Source organism: Schistocerca piceifrons, chromosome 9, assembly GCF_021461385.2.
Source record: "Schistocerca piceifrons isolate TAMUIC-IGC-003096 chromosome 9, iqSchPice1.1, whole genome shotgun sequence".
In the NCBI taxonomy this organism is placed as follows: domain Eukaryota; kingdom Metazoa; phylum Arthropoda; class Insecta; order Orthoptera; family Acrididae; genus Schistocerca; species Schistocerca piceifrons.
In genome coordinates, this window is record NC_060146.1 from 82,978,419 (window position 1) to 83,002,653 (window position 24,235).

The 24,235-nt window shown below is 45.8% G+C and overlaps 1 protein-coding gene across 1 annotated transcript in view; it reads right to left on the bottom strand.

Moving 5' to 3' along the window:
* LOC124716718 (cytochrome P450 4C1-like) overlaps positions 1–24,235 on the bottom strand; it is a 55,003-nt gene that overhangs the window by 25,184 nt on the left and 5,584 nt on the right. The window contains exon 2 of the mRNA XM_047243261.1: positions 22,666–22,902. Coding sequence (XP_047099217.1) covers positions 22,666–22,902 — 237 coding nt within the window. The remainder of the gene's footprint in view (positions 1–22,665; positions 22,903–24,235) is intronic.

Below are 24,235 nucleotides of genomic sequence, written 5' to 3' on the forward strand. Positions count from 1 at the left end.
ACGTTAAAAATAGAGGGGAGGTTATTACATGCTTAAAAGCGGTTCAGATACCTGCGGAGGCCAATACATCATCCTCAGATGCGAGAAAAAACATGTACTCCATCACCCTTCTACAATAACATTCCTTCATTTTGCTTCCGTAGCGTCGATACATGCCCTGTTGTTTGCCGTTGGTTCGTAGATTACATTAGGCTTGAAATGTGTGCTAATTTGCTGTTACGTTCACGGTTTTTCGGTTAAGCCCCCTTTAACCAGTGTGGTACTGGTTCACTCAAGGAAACTTTTCATGCCTCACCAGTACGGAATCACGCGCGCTACTTGGTAAATTTGCTGGATTTCTTTGCATGACTCACACGAGTTTCTCATGCGAAATAAAGGTACGACACGGTATTTACCTTTGTATGGACCCTTTTAATGTTAAATTTTATATAGCATCCCTCTTAGATTCCCTTGTCCATTGTAGTGCCTGAAGATGGGATTTACATCCTGAAAGATTTACGTTGTGAACGTCGGGTTGTGTGTACGATTTTATCCAAATAAAGGAATTAATATAGCACAAATGGAGCAGATGTATCCATTATGAAAAATTGTAGCAATAGTTATAGATGTCCCCGAGAGAGTATACTATATTGACAAAAAAGACGGATGTTGAGAGTGTTGACTCTGGAAAATCAGGCATAGAAGTATAAGAGCTAACGCACCGTTCGTGGTCAAAAACCTGCTTTGACCAAGCTGGTTGATGTTTTGAGGGAGAATGTGAGAAAGGAGAAGGAAGAGGAGGCATTATTTTATTATTATTATTATTATTAAAGAGTTTTGGTCCTAAGACAACGTCTGAACTTGAATGTTACGTGATTAGTCATTTTCTTCATGTTCCCTTCTTTTCCTCTTCGGAAAATCAGTTCATCCTTTAATTGTTTTCCTGTTTCCGTTGTCCTCGATTCTTGTTTTCTTTTACTTGTTTCTGAAAATTTACTTCTGAATTGATTCCTGGTTACTTTAGGTCTTCTATTTCTCGAAGCCAATTGATGTTTTTTTTTTGACTAACCTGCTTACTAAATCGAAACTCTTTGTGACTCTTGTTCAGTCTACGCATGCCGCCACATAATGTAAGTCAGTCTGCGAGTCAGAGACATGGCAGTTATTGCTCATTACTCTGCACATGCTCACTGCAGTATCTTCATAAATTAAAATATTGAATGAGAAACACAATCAGGTGGAATCGTATGTAGAAGTACGTAGAATTTCGTTAGAGTAAGTTTGGCGAAAGCTGCATCACGGTCACGGTCACCAGATACTTCAGTTTTATTGAGCATAACTATCTGAATGACCGCCATTGTTGTGGAGTAGGGCCACGGTGTCTACGCAAAGGCAAGTCAGCGTATCTGGCACTCAGGTTACGGCGTCCAGAAGTTTCGAAGCTTGGATGAGGCTTACCAACCGGGATCTGACTAAAATGACAGCTTAGCTCTTGCGGGCAGACGAGCCATTGATGGGACCTGGTGGAAGAGACCAAGGTAGGGGAGAAGTGAAGTCGGAAAACAGTGCGTGATGAAGTTACGCTTGTCACGGTTAATAGGTAGGAGAAGTACTGTCAGTCGTGAGAGCGTCTTCAGTGGAGAAGATGTTCTAGACTACCATAATACGGGGGGCTCTAGGCTAGAGGTGTACCCAGACAAATGCTTATAATGAAAGAACTACGTATTTTAGGTTGTTGGGTAAATTCGTACTCGATAGCGACATTCTCCAACATGTGGCAGTCACGATTTCGTGAGCCGGCCGAAGTGGCCGTGCGGTTAAAGGCGCTGCAGTCTGGAACCGCAAGACCGCTACGGTCGCAGGTTCGAATCCTACCTCGGGTATGGATGTTTGTGATGTCCTTAGGTTAGTTAGGTTTAACTAGTTCTAAGTTCTAGGAGACTAATGACCTCAGCAGTTGAGTCCCATAGTGCTCAGAGCCATTTGAACCATTTGAACGATTTCGTGAACACTACTGAGTTGTACGGCGTAGGCACATGCGCACAAATGTTTACTGTGCGGCAGGCAAACGTAGTCCTGACAGTTAACAGCACAACGGATGGTGCAGTGTGTGATATGGTTATCGGAGTTACAGTCTGTAAAACGTGTTCAGTGGCGTGCAAGAAGAGAATGGAACTTGGATCCTATCACGCATAAATCCATTTGTCAGTCTGACAGAACTCTTTGAGAAACGGTAAGTTTGGTTTCAAAAACTGGAAAACAACATAAAACACAAGCGAATGAAGAGAACGTATGCGCGAAGTATGAGCTAGAAGCCCTCATAAAAATCCACTAGACAAGCTAGTAGGGTACTATCCCGTTCGATATTTTGTACAAACGTCTCCGGTTACATGCTTACAAACTCCACATTTTGCATCACGTTAAAAGTAAGGATCATGGCAGACTACGTGATACTGCTGCTGAAACTTTGCATCGTGTAGAGTGTAGAAGAAAACAACGACTACTGCGGTACAGTGCTGTTCAGTGGTGAATATGCCTCCCACGTCTACAGCGAAGTTACCGGACATAACTGTCGAAAATGCGAAAGTGAGACTACGGGAGAAGTGATTCAGTAAGAAAGGGGCACACCAAAAGTTAATATGTTGGTGGAATCAGTACATAAACGTGGTGCGATAGGTCCATTTCTTTTAATGGAGTCTTCAGTGACAGGGCACACCTATCCCGACATGTCGGCGAACTGTGCAGCTCCACAGGTGCCTACCGACGTCGTTTTCCAATGGGACAGTGCCCCACCGCACTATCGAGGGTTTGTTACCACATTTCTCCGTGAGACGTCCCCTGAGCGCTGAATTGGTATGAAGGTCCCATTGCCCCCTCGGTCTCCCGATCTGGCTCCACTGGATTTCAGTGTGACGGCGTTTATCAGGACATTGTTTACAGAAAAAAAGCTTCGAGATCTGCTAGATCTGAGACAATGGATCTACACTGCAGTCAGGGGCCATAATTAGCGACAGCTAAAAATAGTCTTCTTCTATGAAATAATTTGTTGTTATCTTTGAAAAATTTGGTTTTTTGTGAAATTCGGTGTTTTTACCAAATTTGGTGTTTTTTTCAAAATTAGGTGTGTTATTTACCAAATTCTGTCTTGGTTTTTTGCGAAATTCGTTGTTGTGTTTTGCCAAACTCGATGTTCTTTTAAACCAAGTTCATGTGTTTTACCGAATTCCATATTTTTTCCCAAATTCTTTGGTGTTTTTCGCAAAATATGGTAGTGTTCGTTTGCTAGATTTGATGGTACTTACGTAGTAAAATCAGAGTTCGTTATACAGGAAATGAACTGCAATTTTAAGATCATACACGAACCTCAGTCTTGAGGAGATTGGAAGCCAAAACGCAGTTTTAACTTTCAGTAACAATCAGTTCTAATATTCGTACTTTGCCGTCCTTGTTTTTATAACAGTTTTACACGTTGCAAAATTGCAAATTTCGCAATATGTCGCAAAAAGCGCTAATTTCGTGTTATTTTTCGCGTTATTGTTTTCGGGAAATTTTCCTGCACCTCGCTATGACACATATCATGCTTACGAACATGTGACGAGAAGTAGAGTACCATTTCACTATTTGTCGAGCTATAAACGGTGCCCATATTGTATTGCATCAAGACGCATAAAAATTAGTTCCTAGGTTCAATGTTGAACAAAAAAAGTTGTAAACCGATATAGGTACTGAAATATGAACACATGTTTTTGCATACCTCTAGCTGGGACCCACTGTACTAAAATCATTAATGATTCTTCAGTGTGACCTCACTTACACCCAGGTCGGACCGGACTGGGGGTGACGCGGAGATCTCAGGGGAGAACGCGATCCGTTTCACGAGCGCTCGGCCGTGGGGTGAAAATTAGATCCACAGCTCTGCAAAAACTTAATTTGTTTTGCTCCCATTATGTCAACAACGTCTAATCTTGTAAAATCGCGTAGGCACCGAATTTTTTTGATGTTTTCAAAGTATATTTCGATTCGTGACAACACACGCATGCTTAGACGGTGGCAGACAATGCACAAAGCTTATGCCAGTCGAGATGCCAGACAAGCTTTGATTCCATAAGTAGACGCAATCACTTCCGTTCGTGTTGGCAAGTGGGACGCCTTCACTATTCCAGTGTGCACTGTCTCAGAGAGGTGGTTTTATAATCGCTGATGACCACATGGCTCTGACAGTGGGCTTAATTTATTTACCTTTCTGTGTCTTGGAGAATATTTAGGTGATTGATTGCCAGCAATTCCTGGACGATACTGACGTTGTGGTTTGACGTCCCGCGTAGCAGGTGGCAATGCACGAGTTCAGTAATGTCAGACTCAGAGGAAGGAGTTACGGTCGCGCTAGCTCAGTGAATTCGGATAAAGCATCATTTATGAGTGTGCGACATATGCAACTAATGAAAATCTACAAAATTAAAACATGTGTGGGTAAAAATCTTACTCCAAGCCAAATTTTCTTTACTGAATTACCGGTTTCTGCTGAGTTCCGAGCCATCAGTCTAAAATGTTTTTCAGTGTATGACACGCCTTGTATAACGTTGTATTTTTAGAGCTAAGTCGCCTAGTTAAATAAAATACTAAATATAAAATCTTAACAGGTTGCGTAAATTGACAACATCAATCAATAATAAATAAGCAACTAACATATTCACTTTAGGATTTTATTTAACTATGGCCACTTAGCTAATATATATATATATATATATATATATATATATATATATATATATATATATATATATATATATACTGCGATGTGCAAGGAGTCTCCCACACTGAACAACATTTCAGATTGATCTTTAGATGCCAGAATTGATCTTTAGATGGCTCGGCAATGAGCCGAAACCATCAGTAGAGAGAATTTGCGATCCTGAAGAAGATTATTATCCACACATGTTTTAAATCAACACATCGCATGTCCCCAGTTGATAATGTGAAAGAATAACGTCTACGACATTCGAGGACACTTTACCAGATATGTCTGTTATTCATTTACGGGTGTACCAACCTCCTACAAAGTGCTGTTATTTTACAAGGGCGACCAAGCCTACACATCATCACCGGTTGCGTCCAAATTTGTGGTTTATGCAGGGCTCAGCCTGAAACAGACTTTTGTTATGCTACAGTTAATTATGTACAGACGCTAGGGTGATATAGTAAAAACAGGGGAAGCAGTAATTTTCTCGGCTGTTTACTCACGCAAAAAGCGCCTATTTATATAATTGTTTTGAAGTTTATATACAAAAACAAACTTGGTTTACATTCATAAAATGTTCTCACACATGAAGTACTTTGGTAACAAACGACACGTAACGCATCATTTCGCCAAATACTGACAAGGATAGCTCATATACAATTGAATGTGTTTCGATGCAGACTTCTCGGGATGTGATTTAGTTTTCTCTCTCTACGAGATAAGGGAGTTTTGAAGCTTCTTGATATTCAGCTGATGATAAAATTGGACGTCCCAGGTTTGCCATGGCGGAGTACATTTGGGGAGGAGTGGCCAATTTAGGACTTTTAATACTGCCCGATAGCAATTATTACTCATCTTCGAAAATCGCGTTTTACGATTTTGGACTTGTTTATTCTCGCCACGTGTGAGTTAATAGAAGAATGTTTTTTCTTCTGGACATTGGGTTTCATCACGTCAGATACAATACGTTGAGCGTAATCTCGGCTTATTTGCACTGTAAAAACGTAAAAATTGGAAATAACAATATGTTTCTTAATTTTCACTCCGTCTCAAAACCTTCGAATTACCGTTGAAAGCCCCCATACGCTGCTCCAAACATTACTAGAACTTCACGGTAACATACAAGGTGAAAATTGTTGAAATATATGAAAAAGAAAGTTAGTCGCAACCTACGGCGTGCACACACTTTATTAAACATGTAAACGTCACTACAGAATGCGGATTTTTTTTTTTGGTTATGACATGTTAGATATACCTGTCATCTTTGCTACGATGTGGCATACGAACAGCGACATTGTGCATGACTCGCTGAAGTGTCAGAACATCGATGGTGTCGATGATCTCCCTAATGGCTGTTTTTAGCTCAGGCGCTATTGCTGTACGCCTTGCCTTTGATACAGCCCCTCAGAAAGGAGGCCCATGTGTTCAGATCCGGAGAATATGGTGAGCAATCGAGACCCATGCCAGTGGCCTCTGGGTACCCCAGCGCCAGAATGTGGCCCCCAAAGTGCTCCTCCAGGACATGAAATACTCTTCTGCTTCGATGGGGTCGAGTCCCGTCTTGAATGAAACACATCTTGTCGAAATCAGGTCACTTTGGATAATGGGGAAGAAAATCATCTTCCAAAACCTTCACGTACGGTTCGACAGGCACCTTGCCATCGAGGAATATCCCACCGATTATTGCCGGCCGGGGTGGCCGAGCGGTTCTAGGCGCTAGTCTGGAACCGCACGACCGCTACGGTCGCAGGTTCGTATCCTGCCTCAGGCATGGATGTGTGTGATGTCCTTAGGTTAGTTAGGTTTAAGTAGTTCTAAGTTCTAGGGGACCGATGGACTGATGACCTCAGAAGTTAAGCCCCATAGTGCTCAGAGCCATTTGAACCATTTGAACCATTTGAACCACCGATTATTCCGTGACTGGACATTGCATGCCACACAGTCACCTGTTGAGGGTGAAGAGACTTCTCGATTGCGAAATGCGGATTCTCAGTCCCCCAAATGCGCCAATTTTCCTTATAGACGAACTATACAGCGCATACTAATTCCCATCGCGCCCCGCACCCAACTGTGCAACTGTGCAGTTTCATAGTCCTAACACAAACCGTTCAGAATTTATGACGGTGTTGTTTCATATAGTTCAACAATTGTCACCGTGTGCTTGGTTCATTCCTCAACCGCTCCGCGCAAAAATGCTTTTTTTTTAATTTTTTTACCAAGCTCTGCATTAATATAAATTTGGACGGCGCGCTCATCTTATTAGAATAGGCCTCTTATCGTATGCCGCATACGGTGAAGCTCAACCTCGTGCCAACAGCTGCAGTACGGGCGTAGAGGTGGGATGAGGTGAGGCGCACGGGTGAGGTGGTGCAGGCGGGCTAGCAGGCACGGCTGCCGGTCAACAGGGCCGAACACGCCGGTTTCGCTTCCACTTCTTTGTACAGTCAGTTTGTTTACGGTATGTTGTCGGTTACGGTTTGGACACACATTATTTTCTCTCACTTTCAACCCATGTGTTTTGTTTCGATTGGTACTAAACAGCCACAAAACAAATTAACGTACAGTACAAGAGGAAGTAGCGGCGAATGTTTCAAGCGTTTCTGTGTGTGCCTGTGATTGAATGGTTGGTCCCTTCATCTTCGGAGATTATAATTTAACTTTCCCTATTTATCACGTTATAACACAGAAAGTAGTTACCGCACGAGTACCAAACTTGGTAGCATTAATGTCCAGAGTATGGATGCATGATTTCCATGTGTCGCAGCGCCACCGTCCAGTTCCAACTATGGCCAGCAGGTGCCGGGATCAGTCATCGTCATTCATAGTCTGACACACCTGACCAGTCGCAGTGCACTTGATGTGTTGGACAAAAGGAGCAGAGCGCTATTGGTGAAGCTCTACTATCGAAACAACAGCAATGCTGCAGCTGCACTTGGAGAACATCGCTGGCTGAAAGTATTACGGAAGGGTTCTCCTTCTCCACCTGCTGTGTGCAGCACCATGAAGAAGTTCGAATCGACTGGAGAACTGGGCGTCATTCCAGGAAGAGCCCGACGGCCGGTTGCACCACAGGTCGTTGATTAAATCGCTGTTGCTATGGCAGACATCGCTGGGCGCAATTCCCGATCGTCAGGCAGTGCGTCTGCTGTGTCACGACAGTTGAACATCGCGTGGCCCACCATACGGAAGGTGCTTCTAATAATTCTCAAATGGCTTCCGTGCAAGATCCATATTGTACAGCAGCTTCCACCACAGGACGCACAATGACGTGTTGACTTCGCTCTCCACTTTCTCGCAAGGACTGAAGTTGATGCCGGCCGCAGTGGACGAGCGGTTCTAGGCGCTATAGTCTGGAACCGCGAGACCGCTACGGTCGCAGGTTCGAATCCTGCCTCGGGCATGGTGAAAGTCCCACGCGTCAAGCGAGCGCATCGAATGAACCAATTCACGACAAATATTACAACGTGGGGACTGATCGCTGTGTGACCCGAATCAGACGGTGCACATAAAACAAACGAGGTGAGGTTAAGAAGACGACACTCTATCCCCTTACAAGAATCAAGTATTTGAATATCGGCAATGCGAATACTCTCACGAAAGAAAAGGGCGGTACCCATCAAAAATCTCGTGCTTGTACTCTTGTTAACTTTACTATTACAGAGATCGCCAAAACTTTATTTTTTTATTGGTCCTGTGCGCAACAAATAACTTACTTGGTCTTTCTGCAGCCACTGCTTGATCTGCTGCATTCCGTTATTTAACAAAAACATAAAAAAACTATTATTCATGCCGAGTGCAATGCATGTTCTGTATGGCGGCTCCAGCTGTTGCTGCGGCTGCTGCTGCTTACTACAACTACATATAATTCAAGAGAAAGGGTTTGGTCAAATCTAAACTCGATAAATGATGACCCAAACAAAAAACTATGCTCTGAAAGCGATTCTTTCCCATTCAATTAACAAAACGCTAGAAGCTACTTGAACAATCACATCGTTTGTAAATCTGCCTCCAGTGGCATTACAGCAATATTACAAATTAATCAAACTCTTGAGACAGACTGAAATACTTCTCAGTTGAATACATAGTGAAACAATTCCTCTGACAATTAAGAAAGAAATGGATGACAAAAATCAATATTTAATCTAACAATGGTTTCCCCTTAAGAATTCAACTCCTATCATTATCAAAATTACCGTCTGCTGCTATGCACATACACAAACCCTTTTCTTTAAATTAATAAGCGCGATGCAAATTATAAAAAATATCAACTCAATACCAAATCCTGTGTCGCTGCTGTCGGACACAGCAGTACGGCAGCTCGGCGACGACCCCTCGCCCAACACACGTGCACACCACAGCAGGCGGGCTCCTACACTGCCTTCAAAACTGCCACTAGTTAATCCGTGCGCTGCGAGGCGCGACAACAATATCTTAGATTCCAGAGCTTGTGTATGCGCGCTGTAGCCAACCTTTACATCCTAAGAGAGTATTGCCAACTCTCAATGGATGTGTGTGATGTCCTTAGGTTGGTTAGGTTTAAGTAGTTCAAAGTTCTAGGGGACTGATGAACTCAGAAGTTAAGTCGCATAGTGCTCAGAGCCATTTGAACCATTTTTTTGAACTGAAGTTGATGGGGGCTGGCCCTGGACTGTCCTATGGACAGACAACATTTCCTCTGATGGGTGAGGTGAAGACACAGAATTGCCAAATGTGAGGATCTCCACCTCCAGTCACTGTGCACGAAGTTCCTCTGTATGGTGAAAAATTTTTGAAAATTTGTGGTGAGGTATTATGGGACTAAACTGCTGAGGTCATCGGTCCCTAAGCCTACTCACTACTTAATCTAACTTAAACTAACTTATGCTAAGGACAACACACACAACCATGCCCGAGGCAGGACTCTAATCTCCGACTGGGGATTTGTGAACGTGTCACTGTATGGTCTGGCTTTACTGCTACATCCGTCATTGACCCATTTTTTCTGAAGTGTTGGCGCTCAAGGACCAAAGACGTGCAGAGAGACTGGCCAGCGTTACTGCGATATGCTTCGGCAGCATGCCGTACCCGCCCTACAGAAGAGAGACGTGTTGAACTCAACAGTTTTCGCGGAAGATGGGGTACCACTACACATCGCTCGCGAAGTTCACCTACTTCTCCGAAACACATTTGTAAACGATCGAATTATCAGCTGATGGTCGTGGGTCTACCTGAACAACACATTTCACCAGGGTAACATTTACACGTGTACTGACCTCAAGCGCAGCATATCAAGAGAGGTAGCCAGCTTACCTACAGACTTGCTCCGTTCTGCTGTGTAGAATGCAATCCTGCACTTTCAGACCCTTCTGGACACCGATGGGCGCCATATTGACCCCTTTTGTAGCAGTAATGGTACCGGCTTGTAATGGTATGATGCACGATGGCAGCACATTAAAAGTGTTTCAATTGAACTGATTCTGCTTTATTCCTCTTGCACATGTATTTGACGTTAATGCTACCAAGTCTGGTACACATACGGTTATTAGTTTCCATGTTATAACGTGTTAAATAGAGAAAGTTTAACTACAACCACCCGGTGTATACCATTCCCCGTGTTGCTCCGAAACTTTTTCTAAGGCTTTTAGGTTCTATTTTTTTTCTGCCTCTGTGGTTCCTTTGCGGTATCGGCCGCTATCCAGGTGGCCACACTTTCAAACACGCGTGCCACCAGCAATGCCGCTGTGTTTCCCACAGCCGCCACCACGGCACGAGGGCGCTGCCTGCCACGAACGATTACGCCGCTGCCAATGAGATGAGAGCATCCCCTCTCCGGAGCTCCAGCGGCGGCTTTACTTAAGTTCAAACATTCATGCACTGAGCCCATTTTGTGTGTTTGCCAGTTGATTAACATTTACAGGCTTTCATAGTGGCCAGGGATCGACATCTTCTGAACAGAAGGGTGACTGATTTGTAAATTTGCGGTACCGTAAACTGAGGTTACTTGAGCCCTGGGGTGTAACTTGAACCCAAAACAAAAAAATGTTTTAAATCAGTCCTGGGTGTGCTGTAATGCACGTACACAACTGATTGACCATTTAGTCGACAGCCCGCATCTCGTGGTCGTGCGGTAGCGTTCTCGCTTCCCACGCCCGGGTTCCCGGGTTCGATTCCCGGCGAGGTCAGGGATTTTCTCTGCCTCGTGATGGCTGGGTGTTGTGTGCTGTCCTTAGGTTAGTTAGGTTTAAGTAGTTCTAAGTTCTAGGGGACTTATGACCACAGCAGTTGAGTCCCATAGTGCTCAGAGCCATTTAGTCGACAGGTAGCAGCAGTAGCTAGCGCCCAGTGCCCTCTGCATTGCCTCAGCTTTTCGCGCCTTCTCACAGCTAACGTTACATAGTTGTGTAGTGAAACCAAGGATTGTCGCTGCCGGAAAACTTCCACTTTCACCGCGCTTTCCACATGAGTTGCATGCAAGGTAAAGTAAAATTCACGTTTTTTACACTTTCCATGACAAAATAGCTATTGTTCTAATTATGTAGATAAAGACCGCCCAGTAAAATTGATATATTTGTGGAACAGTGTGCTTATAACCTAATAATGGGGCTACTTGGACCCCAGCCCAGCAGTGGGTTCAAGTAGCTCCAAGCGTTATATTGAAATTACACACTTCTAAATTTCACTACAAAATAATGTATATCATTCAGTTTTGTCAATTTATTTGGTTAAATAATTGGCTCTGAGCACTATGGGACTTAACTTCTGAGATCATCAGTCCCCTAGAACTTAGAACTACTTAAACCTAACTAACCTAAGGACATCACACACATCCATGCCCGAGGCAGGATTCGAACCTGCGACCATAGCGTATAACGAAACTGGTTTTCTGTATGTTGGAGTGTGGAATGTTAGCTACGTTAATCCGATGGGGAGATCAGAGGATCCAAAATGAAAATAAGTTGTGTTGGAGGTGGTGGCTGAGTGTCACTAGCGTCATTCATCTGCATGCGAGATTTCCACACTCCATAACATCCCTTGGTCCACTGTTTCCGATGTGATAATGAAATGGATACGTGCAGAGACACGTAAAGGACAAAAGCGTACAGGCCGACCACGTCTGTTGACTGTCAGAGACCGTCGACATTTGAAGAGAGTAGCAATGTGTAATAGGCAGACATCTATCCAGACCATCACACAGGAATTCCAAATTGCTTCTCGATCCACTGCAAGTACTATGGCAGTTAGGCGGGAGGTGAGAAAACTTGGATTTCACGGTCGAGCGGCTGCTCATAAACCACACATCACACTGGGAAATGACAAACGACCCGTCGCTTGGTGTAAGGAGCGTAAACATTGGACGATTGAACAGTGGAAAAACGTTGTGTGGAGTGACGAAACAGATCCCATTGCCGGAAACTATATGCACCAAACCAAAGATAGTACAAGGCGCAAATATCGATACACATCACTGCTGCCACACGTAGAAGGAACCACGACGTAACCGCAACAATGGCGGGAAACCAAACGCAGATACACAGCGAAGTTCAGAAAACGCATTTTTGGGAGAGAGTACAACTTAACCTCCCCCCCCCCCTTTCTCCCCCCAAACTTAACCCAGGAAGTGGTTAATTCAAGCCCGATCTACTTGAACTTAACTTGACTAAGGTGAACCCGATATTACTTGCCCGAGCTGTTCTTCTCGATCAAGAGATTTACCGGGCGTAATATACGCATAATAGGGCAAGGCCCCAGAAAACGCAGAGTAAATTTACTAAGGTTACAGCCGCACACCTGCCTCCCTTCGAATTTGTGGATGTAAACCTGGTCCCCTGGCCTACCCTTAAAGGTTTCCGATTACGATTCTAATGCTCAGCCTGCTTATTATGAGCTTTGAATATACTACGCCTGGCTCGATTCCAAATTTCCTTGATGACCCGCGGATTGACGTCAGGTAGAACAAGATCCTGAATCCCTCACAAGTTTGGAAAGAGGGGAATTAACTGGGTAGGAAAATATCAAGGATGCAGGCGTGCTTCGCGAGGCTTCATGAATGACGGTATTAAAGTCGAAACTGAGCCAGCGAAGCCTGGAATCCCATTTTCTGGGTGTTTTCTGATGATAAATAATCAAAGCGGACTTAAGATTCCTATTAACACTTTCAGCAAAGGACCCCTGGGGATAATACGGGGTGGTGGTGACATGCTTAACTCCATTCTGAAAGCAGAAAGCCTTAAAGGGACTCGAAAGAATGGCTGGAGCGTTATCACTAACGAACTGCTTGGGTGGCCCGAAAACACTAAGGACACAAGTCAACTGATTAATCGTGGTGGTAGCGGTAACGTTGCTGCTCGGAAGGAGCCAAGTAAACCGAGAAAATGCATCAATCATAACGAGTACATATCTATGACCCCTTCTGGTCCTAGGCAAAGGTTCCAAACAATCAATATAGAGTTTGTGCATGGGAGAACTCAACCAGCCTTGTTGAAGGGCATTGTTGGGTTTGGCTGTGCTACACAAGCGACGTTAAGCTACCATTTGTCTAACCTGAGTCCCTAAATGGCCACCCACCAAAGAATCATGAAAATAACGAATGACCTGACGCACCAAGGTAGCAGGCAAACAGATCTTCAACTACTTAGCATTGCCCACATTCCTGCAAAGAATCCCCCTATTAATCTCATACTCTTCCGAGAGCTCTCCGGCCAACAGACGCTGCGTAATACCAGCCCACACAGGGTCCTGATCCTGATGGTGCGCAATGTCTTGAAACAGAAGGGGAATTTTACCCAACACCATACAATTAAGATTGTGGTGTCACCGCCAGACACCACACTTGCTAGGTGGTAGCTTAAATCGGCCGCGGTCCATTTAGTACATGTCGGACCCGCGTGTCGCCACCGTGTGATCGTAGACCGAGCGCCACCACAAGGCAGGTCTCGAGATACGGAATAGCACTCGCCCCAGTTGTACGACGACTTTGCTAGCGACTACACTGACGAAGCCTTTCTCTCATTTGCCGAGAGACAGTTAGAATAGCCTTCAGCTAAGTCCATGGCTACGACCTAACAAGGCGCCATTAGCCTTACATAGTTTGATAGTTATCGTATGAAATGTCTCATCAAGAATGCTGTATTCACACAAGAAATAAAAGTTAAGTATTCGAGGAGCTGCATACTTTTCTTATTAGAATTCACTACTTATCCTGTTCCAGAATTCACGCCCGTCTGCGTTAGATAGCGTGCATTTCGGCCTCCTCTATCTACAAGGTGTTGGCACATTTGCCAACACATCAAAGGTTATCGCCGTCTACCTTCTTGCTTCCCTGACTAGACACGTCTTCGGTAAACATCCGGCTGAGAAAATGCGCCAAGACTTTTTCAGAACCTTTCACATGTTTAACTTCAAACTGAAATGCCGAGATACGTATAGCCCACCTGGCAATACGGCCAGTCTTACGTGGCCTCACCTCACCAGTACCCAGCCCAACGTTTGATTGTCGGTTTCCAATTGGAAAACTGATGCTAAAGGTAAAACCGATACTTATCTAGTGCGAACAAAACGGTCAAGGCCTCGCACTCATACTTAAGCTCGGCATCTGTTAACCGCCGAGACGCGTAAGCTAATGGTTGTCTCTGCCCCTCAACTTCTTGGAGGAGAACATCTGAAATATCGGCATTAGAAGCATCTGTCTGCACAATAAACCTCTTGCTAAAATCGGGTTCCGCAAGAACCGGCGGGTTGGCTATCGCAGTCTTAATATGCTCAAAGGCGGCCTCCTGGGCAGGTCCTCACTCAAAACGCACGCCCTGACGGCGTAACTGATTTAATGATGCCGCCAACTGAGCAAAACTGGGCACAAAACGTCTAAAGTAATTCGCCATGCCTATAAATTTAGCTATTCCCCGCTTATCAATAGGAGGAGGCAATGCCGGCAGGGCTTTCGTCCGCTCTTGGTCAATGCGAATACTCTGACCCGAGACAATATGGCCCAAGAAGTGTACCTCCCGCCTAGCTAGCGTAATTTTACTAGGTTTAACAGTTAGACCAGCTCGCTGTAACCTCAAAAGAACTTGCCAGATGTGCTCCAAATGATCCTCAAACGAACGGCTATAGACAACCAAGTTGTCCAAATAATTATAGACACAAACTAATTTCAAATCCCCAAGAATATTATCCAACAAACGAGTAAGCACCGCCGCTCCGGTAGCTAACCCAAAGGGGACTCTGTTAAACTCGAACACGTTCTAATCAGTACAAAAGGCAGTGACATGTTTACATTCCTCAGCCAGAGGAATTTGGTAATAGACCTGATTCAAATCAAGAACAGTAAACCAATTAGCGCCGGCAAACCAGGTAAAAGAATTATGCAAATCCGGCAAGGGCACTGATTCGAGTACAACCTTGGCATTCAAACGCCGGTAGTCAACGACAGGTATAAAATCGCGCCCCTGATCCTTAGGTACAAGAAAAATTGGAGAAGCATAAGCAGAAGTAGAGGGTCTCATGACTCCTTGTTCCAACATGTGAGATGTCTTAGTCTTGAGTATCTTAACCTTCTGGGGTGACAGGCGGTATAGAGATTGCCCCCCTACTCGAGAACAAACATAAGGCAAAGGGGATGATGCAGGTGCGACTACGCGAGTACACCAAGGCCTAAAGATTGGAACCCGGGTTCGCGTACCAAGCCAGCGTCATCTACTAGCTCTAAGAGCACGAGGCTGATGACAAGAGCGTACCAAATGAGCTGAACTACCGCATCTGAAAGAATGCCTGGGCTCCCTTCTGCTAACTCCCACGGATGTAGGTAATCCGGAATCGGCCTGTATGTCGCGCCCTACAACCTCCCGAAGCCCGTGGCTCTCAGGGGTAATGCGGATGATGCTACAACCACATCATGGAGTTCTCCCCCGGTCTCAGGCTGCTTACGGAAAACAAAATGCGACTGATCCGCGGCACGCATTCCCTTGAGAATGTTAGAAACTAATTCGCGTTCAGAAAATTCAACAAGCAGGGCCAAGGAGGCTGTGTCTGTTGACGCTTGTTTCATCTTATCACGTAAGTGCGCGGCCGAAGTTCGGAAGACCATCGATGACAAGAATGGACATACAAAAACGTTTCACATACTTTCCTCTCAGTAACTTCCATTATCTACGATAATGATGAAAACCGAAGAAATGAATTAAAATTTATGCCAGAGGCAGGATTCGAGCCAAGGTCATCTTGCTTTTTAGGCAGAAAATTCTGACCATTACACCACCACAACACTATAGTCCAGATTGCTGCACGAACTACGTAAGTCTAGTACCTCCCCAACACAATATTGGGGTGTTATTCCAATGCTGGAGAGCCCTAGTAATAGTGAGAATGCAGGGGGAAAATAGACTGAGGATGCGAATTGAAGTTTGTGTTGGGGAGGTAATCGAATCGGGTAGTTCGTGCAGGACTGTCACACGTAGTACTTCGGTGGTGTAATGGTCTGCATTGCTGTGTGACAAGTAGCAAGACTCGGATTCGAGTCCCCAGCTGTAGCACAAATTTTAATTCATTTCTTAAGCTTCCATCATCATCGTAGATAAAGATGAGAAATATCCTGGGGAAAATTTAATCATAAGATCTTCGAGCCGTGCTGTCTCCGAACTATGCGTTTTCGTTAACTTCGCTGTCTACCTGTGTTTGGTTTCCCGCCCTTGTTGCGGTTATGTCGTGATTGTTCTTCCATCTACGTGTGTATCGATATTTGCGCCGTGTTCCATTCCATCTTTGGTTCGGCGCCTGGAGGGGGGTCGGCCGGTTGTTGCGGACGAGGGAAGTTATCTCCGCGTGGTGCAGTCGGCTGGGGCCGCTGGCAGCCCCTGCGCAGTGTCCGAGCGTGTGTTGAGCTGCCCGATCGCTACGAGCTTCGTGGTTCACCGACACAGGACGTCAAAATTGAGTAGTGGTTTCAAGTACCCAAGACACATCTATTCATGTAGTGGTGGTTCGCTTTGCTGGTTTGCTGTTGGGGACGTTTTCCGGTTAGCAACACCGAGTGGTTCTACTGCTGAGATTTAGCCGCCATGCGGTGCAATTAACTATTTTGGTCGACTACGATTTGACTGCACCAGTGGAGTTTTCTATCTTGTGGCCGTTAGTGTTCTGGTTACCTGCCCTGGGCACTAACGTAAATTCAGGCAGTGTTCTTTGAGCGAAGTAAATTATTACCGTGTTTCAAATTCAAGTGCACCCGTCGAATTTTCTGCGTAGTGGCCGTTAGTGTTCCGGCTACCTTCCCTGACCAGTAACGTAATTTCAGGCAGCGTTCTTTCCTCATCTGTTGGTGCTGTCCAACATGGTGTGTAATTTTGACAGCTAATACATACTCCATTGTGGATTATCACGTTCGTAACATTGTTGGTTTGAGTTCTCATGTGCTGATTGATAGGAAGCAAGTCGTTGTGTCGGTCGGTCCGTGGTTGTCCCCTGGTTGGGACAGATTTAACACTGCGGCCTCCTGCCTTTAAAAATTATGGTAATATATTTTAAAATTTTGAAGTTTAATTGTGGCCCTCAGCCATTGGTATTGCACCTTGCATCTGTTGCTTCTTTAAATTATTTTATGTCTATCTTAATTGGATTTTTATCTTGTTGATTTTTAAGATTTCTTGTTGTTAAACACTCTGGCCTCCTGCCTTTAAAACTCTGTGGTAATATATTCTGAAGTCTTAAAATTTAGTTGTGGCCCTCAGCCATTTGTGTTGCACCTTGCTTATGTTGCTTTTTTGGGTTTTGAATTATTTTATTGCCATCTTAATTTTGATTTTTTTAAGATTTCTTGTTGGCCTTCTGCCTTTAAAGGCCTATGGTAATATATTCCAAAATTTTGGAATTTAATAGTGGCCCTCAGCCATCTGTATTGCAATTTGCGTAAGTTGTATTTGATTTATTTTATTGTTATCTTAACTGGATTTTTATCTTGTTAAGATTTATTGTTGGAGGCCTTCAACCGTGAAAGAGTTGCATTCGGTACAGATACGACTATGTATCTGTTGTGTACATAGTTCCGCGTAGTCAGCGCGTACACAACTTTCCCACTAGACCACGCCCCGCTAAGCACAACAGCGCAGGCGCAGCGCTCGTCCGTCTCCGCACTACGAGATGGTGCTGCCTTAGAGACGCACCAAAGTCTGCTTCCGCCGATCCGGGTATTAATATGTAACGCAGCCAATGAGATCGCTGCTAACGTAGAACCATTTCTCCTCGCGGATCACACTCGCGCAGTGATACATGAACGCACGAGGTATTATAATGAGTGCACAGACCTCCAATTTGTCAGTCTGCATTTGTCTGCACCCGTCGGTACCAGTCTGAATTAGTCTGTACCAGTCTACAGTCAAGTTTCAGTCTGCACCTAATAAGATTACCATATTCCTGTACATAGCCTTGAAGATAAATGTATAGGCACTTTGTCAAGTATCAGAGATATGTGAGAATAAGATTAACGTACCAAGACCAAAGGAACTTAAGATTGTCAATGGTAAATAGCATCCAGAATCAAGTTACGTAAGGTTTATGCTTGTTACTATTTTAATAAATGTGTGTGAAAATTAATTCTGTTTAAAGTTGGTCACCGTCAATCTGCTACTCTAAGCGTGCAAGTGGCATTTCTATTGTCTGACCTAATGGCAGAAGATAAACACGCCACGATAAGACCACGAGACATATTGCTGACACTCGCCTACTTCGTTAGAGCGACCAGTCAAATAATCTGATGGTGTGTCTACCGAAGGTCTTACAGTACGCACACCACAGTATCGTTTTGATTGTAAGGGTTATTAGATTACAAGAAATGTCAACTAGAAGCAGAAACTGACCTCAGCCCTAGGTCCTTTCCACAATCCTGTTACCTGCTCTGCCCAGTGGGTTTAGAGGGCGTATCAATCATTAGCTTCCATTATGTTTCCTTCCTCTTAGGATTTCGGCATAACGATACAAGTTGTAATGTGGCCTGGACGCTGAAGAAGCAGACGCAGTAGTAGACGGTGCCACTGTCGGAAAGCTAGTAGGTAAATTCACTACTGTTGTAAGTAGGCTGTTTAGGTTTTTATGTTGGTAACGTCACGTAGCGCTCTGTATGAAAATCACTGACTGTGCTGTATGCAATCTATGGCTGGTTTGCATTGTTGGAATATTCTAATATATATATATATATATATATATATATATATACACTCCTGGAAATTGAAATTAGAACACCGTGAATTCATTGTCCCAGGAAGAGGAAACTTTATTGACACATTCCTGGGGTCAGATACATCACATGATCACACTGACAGAACCACAGGCACATAGACACAGGCAACAGAGCATGCACAATGTCGGCACTAGTACAGTGTATATCCACCTTTCGCAGCAATGCAGGCTGCTATTCTCCCATGGAGACGATCGTAGAGATGCTGGATGTAGTCCTGTGGAACGGCTTGCCATGCCATTTCACCTGGCGCCTCAGTTGGACCAGCGTTCGTGCTGGACGTGCAGACCGCGTGAGACGACGCTTCATCCAGTCCCAAACATGCTCAATGGGGGACAGATCCGAAGATCTTGCTGGCCAGGGTAGTTGACTTACACCTTCTAGAGCACGTTGGGTGGCACGGGATACATGCGGACGTGCATTGTCCTGTTGGAACAGCAAGTTCCCTTGCCGGTCTAGGAATGGTAGAACGATGGGTTCGATGACGGTTTGGATGTACCGTCCACTATTCAGTGTCCCCTCGACGATCACCAGTGGTGTACGGCCAGTGTAGGAGATTGCTCCCCACACCATGATGCCGGGTGTTGGCCCTGTGTGCCTCGGTCGTATGCAGTCCTGATTGTGGCGCTCACCTGCACGGCGCCAAACACGCATACGACCATCATTGGCACCAAGGCAGAAGCGACTCTCATCGCTGAAGACGACACGTCTCCATTCGTCCCTCCATTCACGCCTGTCGCGACACCACTGGAGGCGGGCTGCACGATGTTGGGGCGTGAGCGGAAGACGGCCTAACGGTGTGCGGGACCGTAGCCCAGCTTCATGGAGACGGTTGCGAATGGTCCTCGCCGATACCCCAGGAGCAACAGTGTCCCTAATTTGCTGGGAAGTGGCGGTGCGGTCCCCTACGGTACTGCGTAGGATCCTACGGTCTTGGCGTGCATCCGTGCGTCGCTGCGGTCCGGTCTCAGGTCGACGGGCACGTGCACCTTCCGCCGACCACTGGCGACAACATCGATGTACTGTGGAGACCTCACGCCCCACGTGTTGAGCAATTCGGCGGTACGTCCACCCGGCCTCCCGCATGCCCACTATACGCCCTCGCTCAAAGTCCGTCAACTGCACATACGGTTCACGTCCATGCTGTCGCGGCATGCTACCAGTGTTAAAGACTGCGATGGAGCTCCGTATGCCACGGCAAACTGGCTGACACTGACGGCGGCGGTGCACAAATGCTGCGCAGCTAGCGCCATTCGACGGCCAACACCGCGGTTCCTGGTGTGTCCGCTGTGCCGTGCGTGTGATCATTGCTTGTACAGCCCTCTCGCAGTGTCCGGAGCAAGTATGGTGGGAAATGGAAAAAAGAACACATTGACACCGGTGTGTCAGACCCACCATACTTGCTCCGGACACTGCTAGAGGGCTGTACAAGCAATGATCACACGCACTGCACAGCGGACACACCAGGAACCGCGGTGTTGGCCGTCGAATGGCGCTAGCTGCGCAGCATTTGTGCACCGCCGCCGTCAGTGTCAGCCAGTTTGCCGTGGCATACGGAGCTCCATCGCAGTCTTTAACACTGGTAGCATGCCGCGACAGCGTGGACGTGAACCGTATGTGCAGTTGACGGACTCTGAGCGAGGGCGTATAGTGGGCATGCGGGAGGCCGGGTGGACGTACCGCCGAATTGCTCAACACATGGGGCGTGAGGTCTCCACAGTACATCGATGTCGTCGCCAGTGGTCGGCGGAAGGTGCACGTGCCCGTCGACCTGAGACCGGACCGCAGCGACGCACGGATGCACGCCAAGACCGTAGGATCCTACGCAGTGCCGTAGGGGACCGCACCGCCACTTCCCAGCAAATTAGGGACACTGTTGCTCCTGGGGTATCGGCGAGGACCATTCGCAACCGTCTCCATGAAGCTGGGCTACGGTCCCGCACACCGTTAGGCCGTCTTCCGCTCACGCCCCAACATCGTGCAGCCCGCCTCCAGTGGTGTCGCGACAGGCGTGAATGGAGGGACGAATGGAGACGTGTCGTCTTCAGCGATGAGAGTCGCTTCTGCCTTGGTGCCAATGATGGTCGTATGCGTGTTTGGCGCCGTGCAGGTGAGCGCCACAATCAGGACTGCATACGACCGAGGCACACAGGGCCAACACCCGGCATCATGGTGTGGGGAGCAATCTCCTACACTGGCCGTACACCACTGGTGATCGTCGAGGGGACACTGAATAGTGCACGGTACATCCAAACCGTCATCGAACCCATCGTTCTACCATTCCTAGACCGGCAAGGGAACTTGCTGTTCCAACAGGACAATGCACGTCCGCATGTATCCCGTGCCACCCAACGTGCTCTAGAAGGTGTAAGTCAACTACCCTGGCCAGCAAGATCTCCGGATCTGTCCCCCATTGAGCATGTTTGGGACTGGATGAAGCGTCGTCTCACGCGGTCTGCACGTCCAGCACGAACGCTGGTCCAACTGAGGCGCCAGGTGGAAATGGCATGGCAAGCCGTTCCACAGGACTACATCCAGCATCTCTACGATCGTCTCCATGGGAGAATAGCAGCCTGCATTGCTGCGAAAGGTGGATATACACTGTACTAGTGCCGACATTGTGCATGCTCTGTTGCCTGTGTCTATGTGCCTGTGGTTCTGTCAGTGTGATCATGTGATGTATCTGACCCCAGGAATGTGTCAATAAAGTTTCCCCTTCCTGGGACAATGAATTCACGGTGTTCTTATTTCAATTTCCAGGAGTGTATAACGGCTACTTCTGATGGGGAAATTAATCTAAATCCCTCAAATATCTCCTCTCATATGATTCTCCCTATTCATTACATTTTCAGCTACCTTAATTCTATTTAATCAAATAACAATAAAACAAACAGATGTTAAAGGTATAAAATTAACAATTGAGCCTATAAAACGAATATCCTGAGAATCCTGTTATAATCGCTGGTTGGTGTTCTAATTCAAATTATTCTTTATTAGGTTCTCTTCGTTCTGTTGCTCAAACAATTTCGGAACTAAATTCAAGATTAATCCACCATTATTATGAGCTCTAGGATTCATTATATATATATATATATATATACATATATATATATATATATATATATATATATATATAATGACTTTTGAACACTATTAAGGTAAATACATTGTTTGTTCTATCAAAATCTTTCATTTGCTAACTATGCCTATGAGTAGTTAGTGACTTCAGTAGTTAGAATCTCTTATTAAGCTGGCAGTATTGGCATTCGCCGTATCGCAGTAGTTCGAGTAACGAAGATTTTTGTGAGGTAAGTGATTCATGAAAGGTATAGGTTATTGTTAGTCAGGGCCATTCTTTTGTAGGGAGTTTTGAAAGTCAGACTGCGTTGCGCTAAAAAATATTGTGTGTCAGTTTACTGTTGCTCACAAGGGAACCTCCTCATTGCACCCCCCTCAGATTTAGTTATAAGTTGGCACAGTGGATAGGCCTTGAAAAACTGAACACGACTTCTTCCTGTTTTCTCCATTGATCTGTGTTCAGTTTTTCAAGCCCTATCCAATGTGCCAACTTATAACTAAATCTGAAGGGGATGCGATGGGGAGGTTCCCTTGTCAGAATAAGTAAAGAGAGAAATGTCTGAGTACGTTCAGTTCTGCTCAGCTTTTTGAAAATCAAATAAGAGGTTTACCAGCACAGTAATTCATTAATTGTTCCAAGGGGACGTTTCACTGTGATAGGGCTTACCTGCATGAGGGTCATGCCATCTGCCACCATCGCAGAGACCTCGTGCTCCGCAACATCGTCCGGTATGAGCAGGTCGGGGTCGACACCGGTGGCGGCGCTGCAGATGCTCCGCAGCGCGGCGAAGAAGGCCGCGGCGTGCACGTCTGCGGGGGCGGCGCCGCCCGCGCTGTCTCTGGCCAGCCGCTCGCTCAGGAAGAGGCCGCCCTCGTGGAACGCCTCCAGGAAGTTCCCCAGCAGCTGCAACAAGGCGCCCGTACAGAGCCGCTCCAGGGCCGGGCCGCCGCTCTCACAGGGTCTCCAGCCAGCGGGCTACCAGCACCCCCCCCCCTCCCCCACCACCCGAACAGCTCACAGGTGTAAAGCTGGTGCAGCGCCGGCCCGGCAGTTTGCAATACTCCGCTCTTCTTTAACAACTTCTCTTATGTACTGACGACATTTTCATTGCACCGTGTGATCAGAAGTATCTGTACACCCGCAGAAACATACGTTTTTCATACTAGGTGTATTGTGGTACCACCTGCTGCCAGGTACTCCATATCAGCGACCTCAGTAGTCACTAGATATCGTGAGAGAGCAGAATGGAGCCCTCAGCGGAACTCACGGACTTCGAACGTGGTCACATATTCGGTGTCACTTGTGTCGTACGTCTGATTCAATAAACTCATCATGGCAGTACAAGACCCATACCCAAAACAGATGGAATGAAGATGGTCTTGGAGAGACCACATGAACGGTACGGTAGTGCCATCTTCGACAGGCCAGGAATTAGTCACTTCTGCATCACTGACTGACAGGCAAGACGTTAAGATATTAACCGTTCGAACTCAGCAATATAACGTTACCTCTGTGTACAAACTCCCAGAATCAGATTTTGGCTTCACTGAGCCTGGCAATTTCAGTTACCAACACTTTAATTTTGTATTGGGCGATTTCAACTGTCAGAGCACTACATGGGGCTAGAAAGAAACTAACAGCAGCGGAGTGGGACTAGAGACCTGGGCTGAGGTACACGATCTACTGCTCATACATTACCCGAAACTGCCAAGCTCCTTTAATAGTGACAGATGGAAGTAAGGGTACACAATAACATCTTTGTTAGCAAGAAACTCGCTGGCCAGTATGGAAAACTGATTGAGGAGCCAATTCCCCATACGCACCATCGGCCCATAATTTGCACGGTCAATGCAGTTGTTAAGCTTCAACAACTTCCTTTCAAAAGAAGGTTCAATTTTAAAAAGGCCAATTGGAAGAAATTTAGAGAGCTCATTGATGTATAAAATAAAAAAAATCCCCCCACAACCTGAGATGTACGACTCTTTTGGCAAACTCTTTCAGAAGGTGTCTAGGAAAACAATACCGCGAGGATACAGAACACAGTATATTATGGGACTGTCTGCGGACGCAAAGCCACTACTGGAAAGATACCAGAAGCTCTTTGATAACGACCTATTTGATGATGAGACACTTCTAGCAGGTGATGAACTCATGTCAGTCATAGCTGAGAACCACAAAGCCCAATGGTGTGACCTCGTAGAGGACCTGGAGATGAAAGTTAACAGTAGGCGGGCTT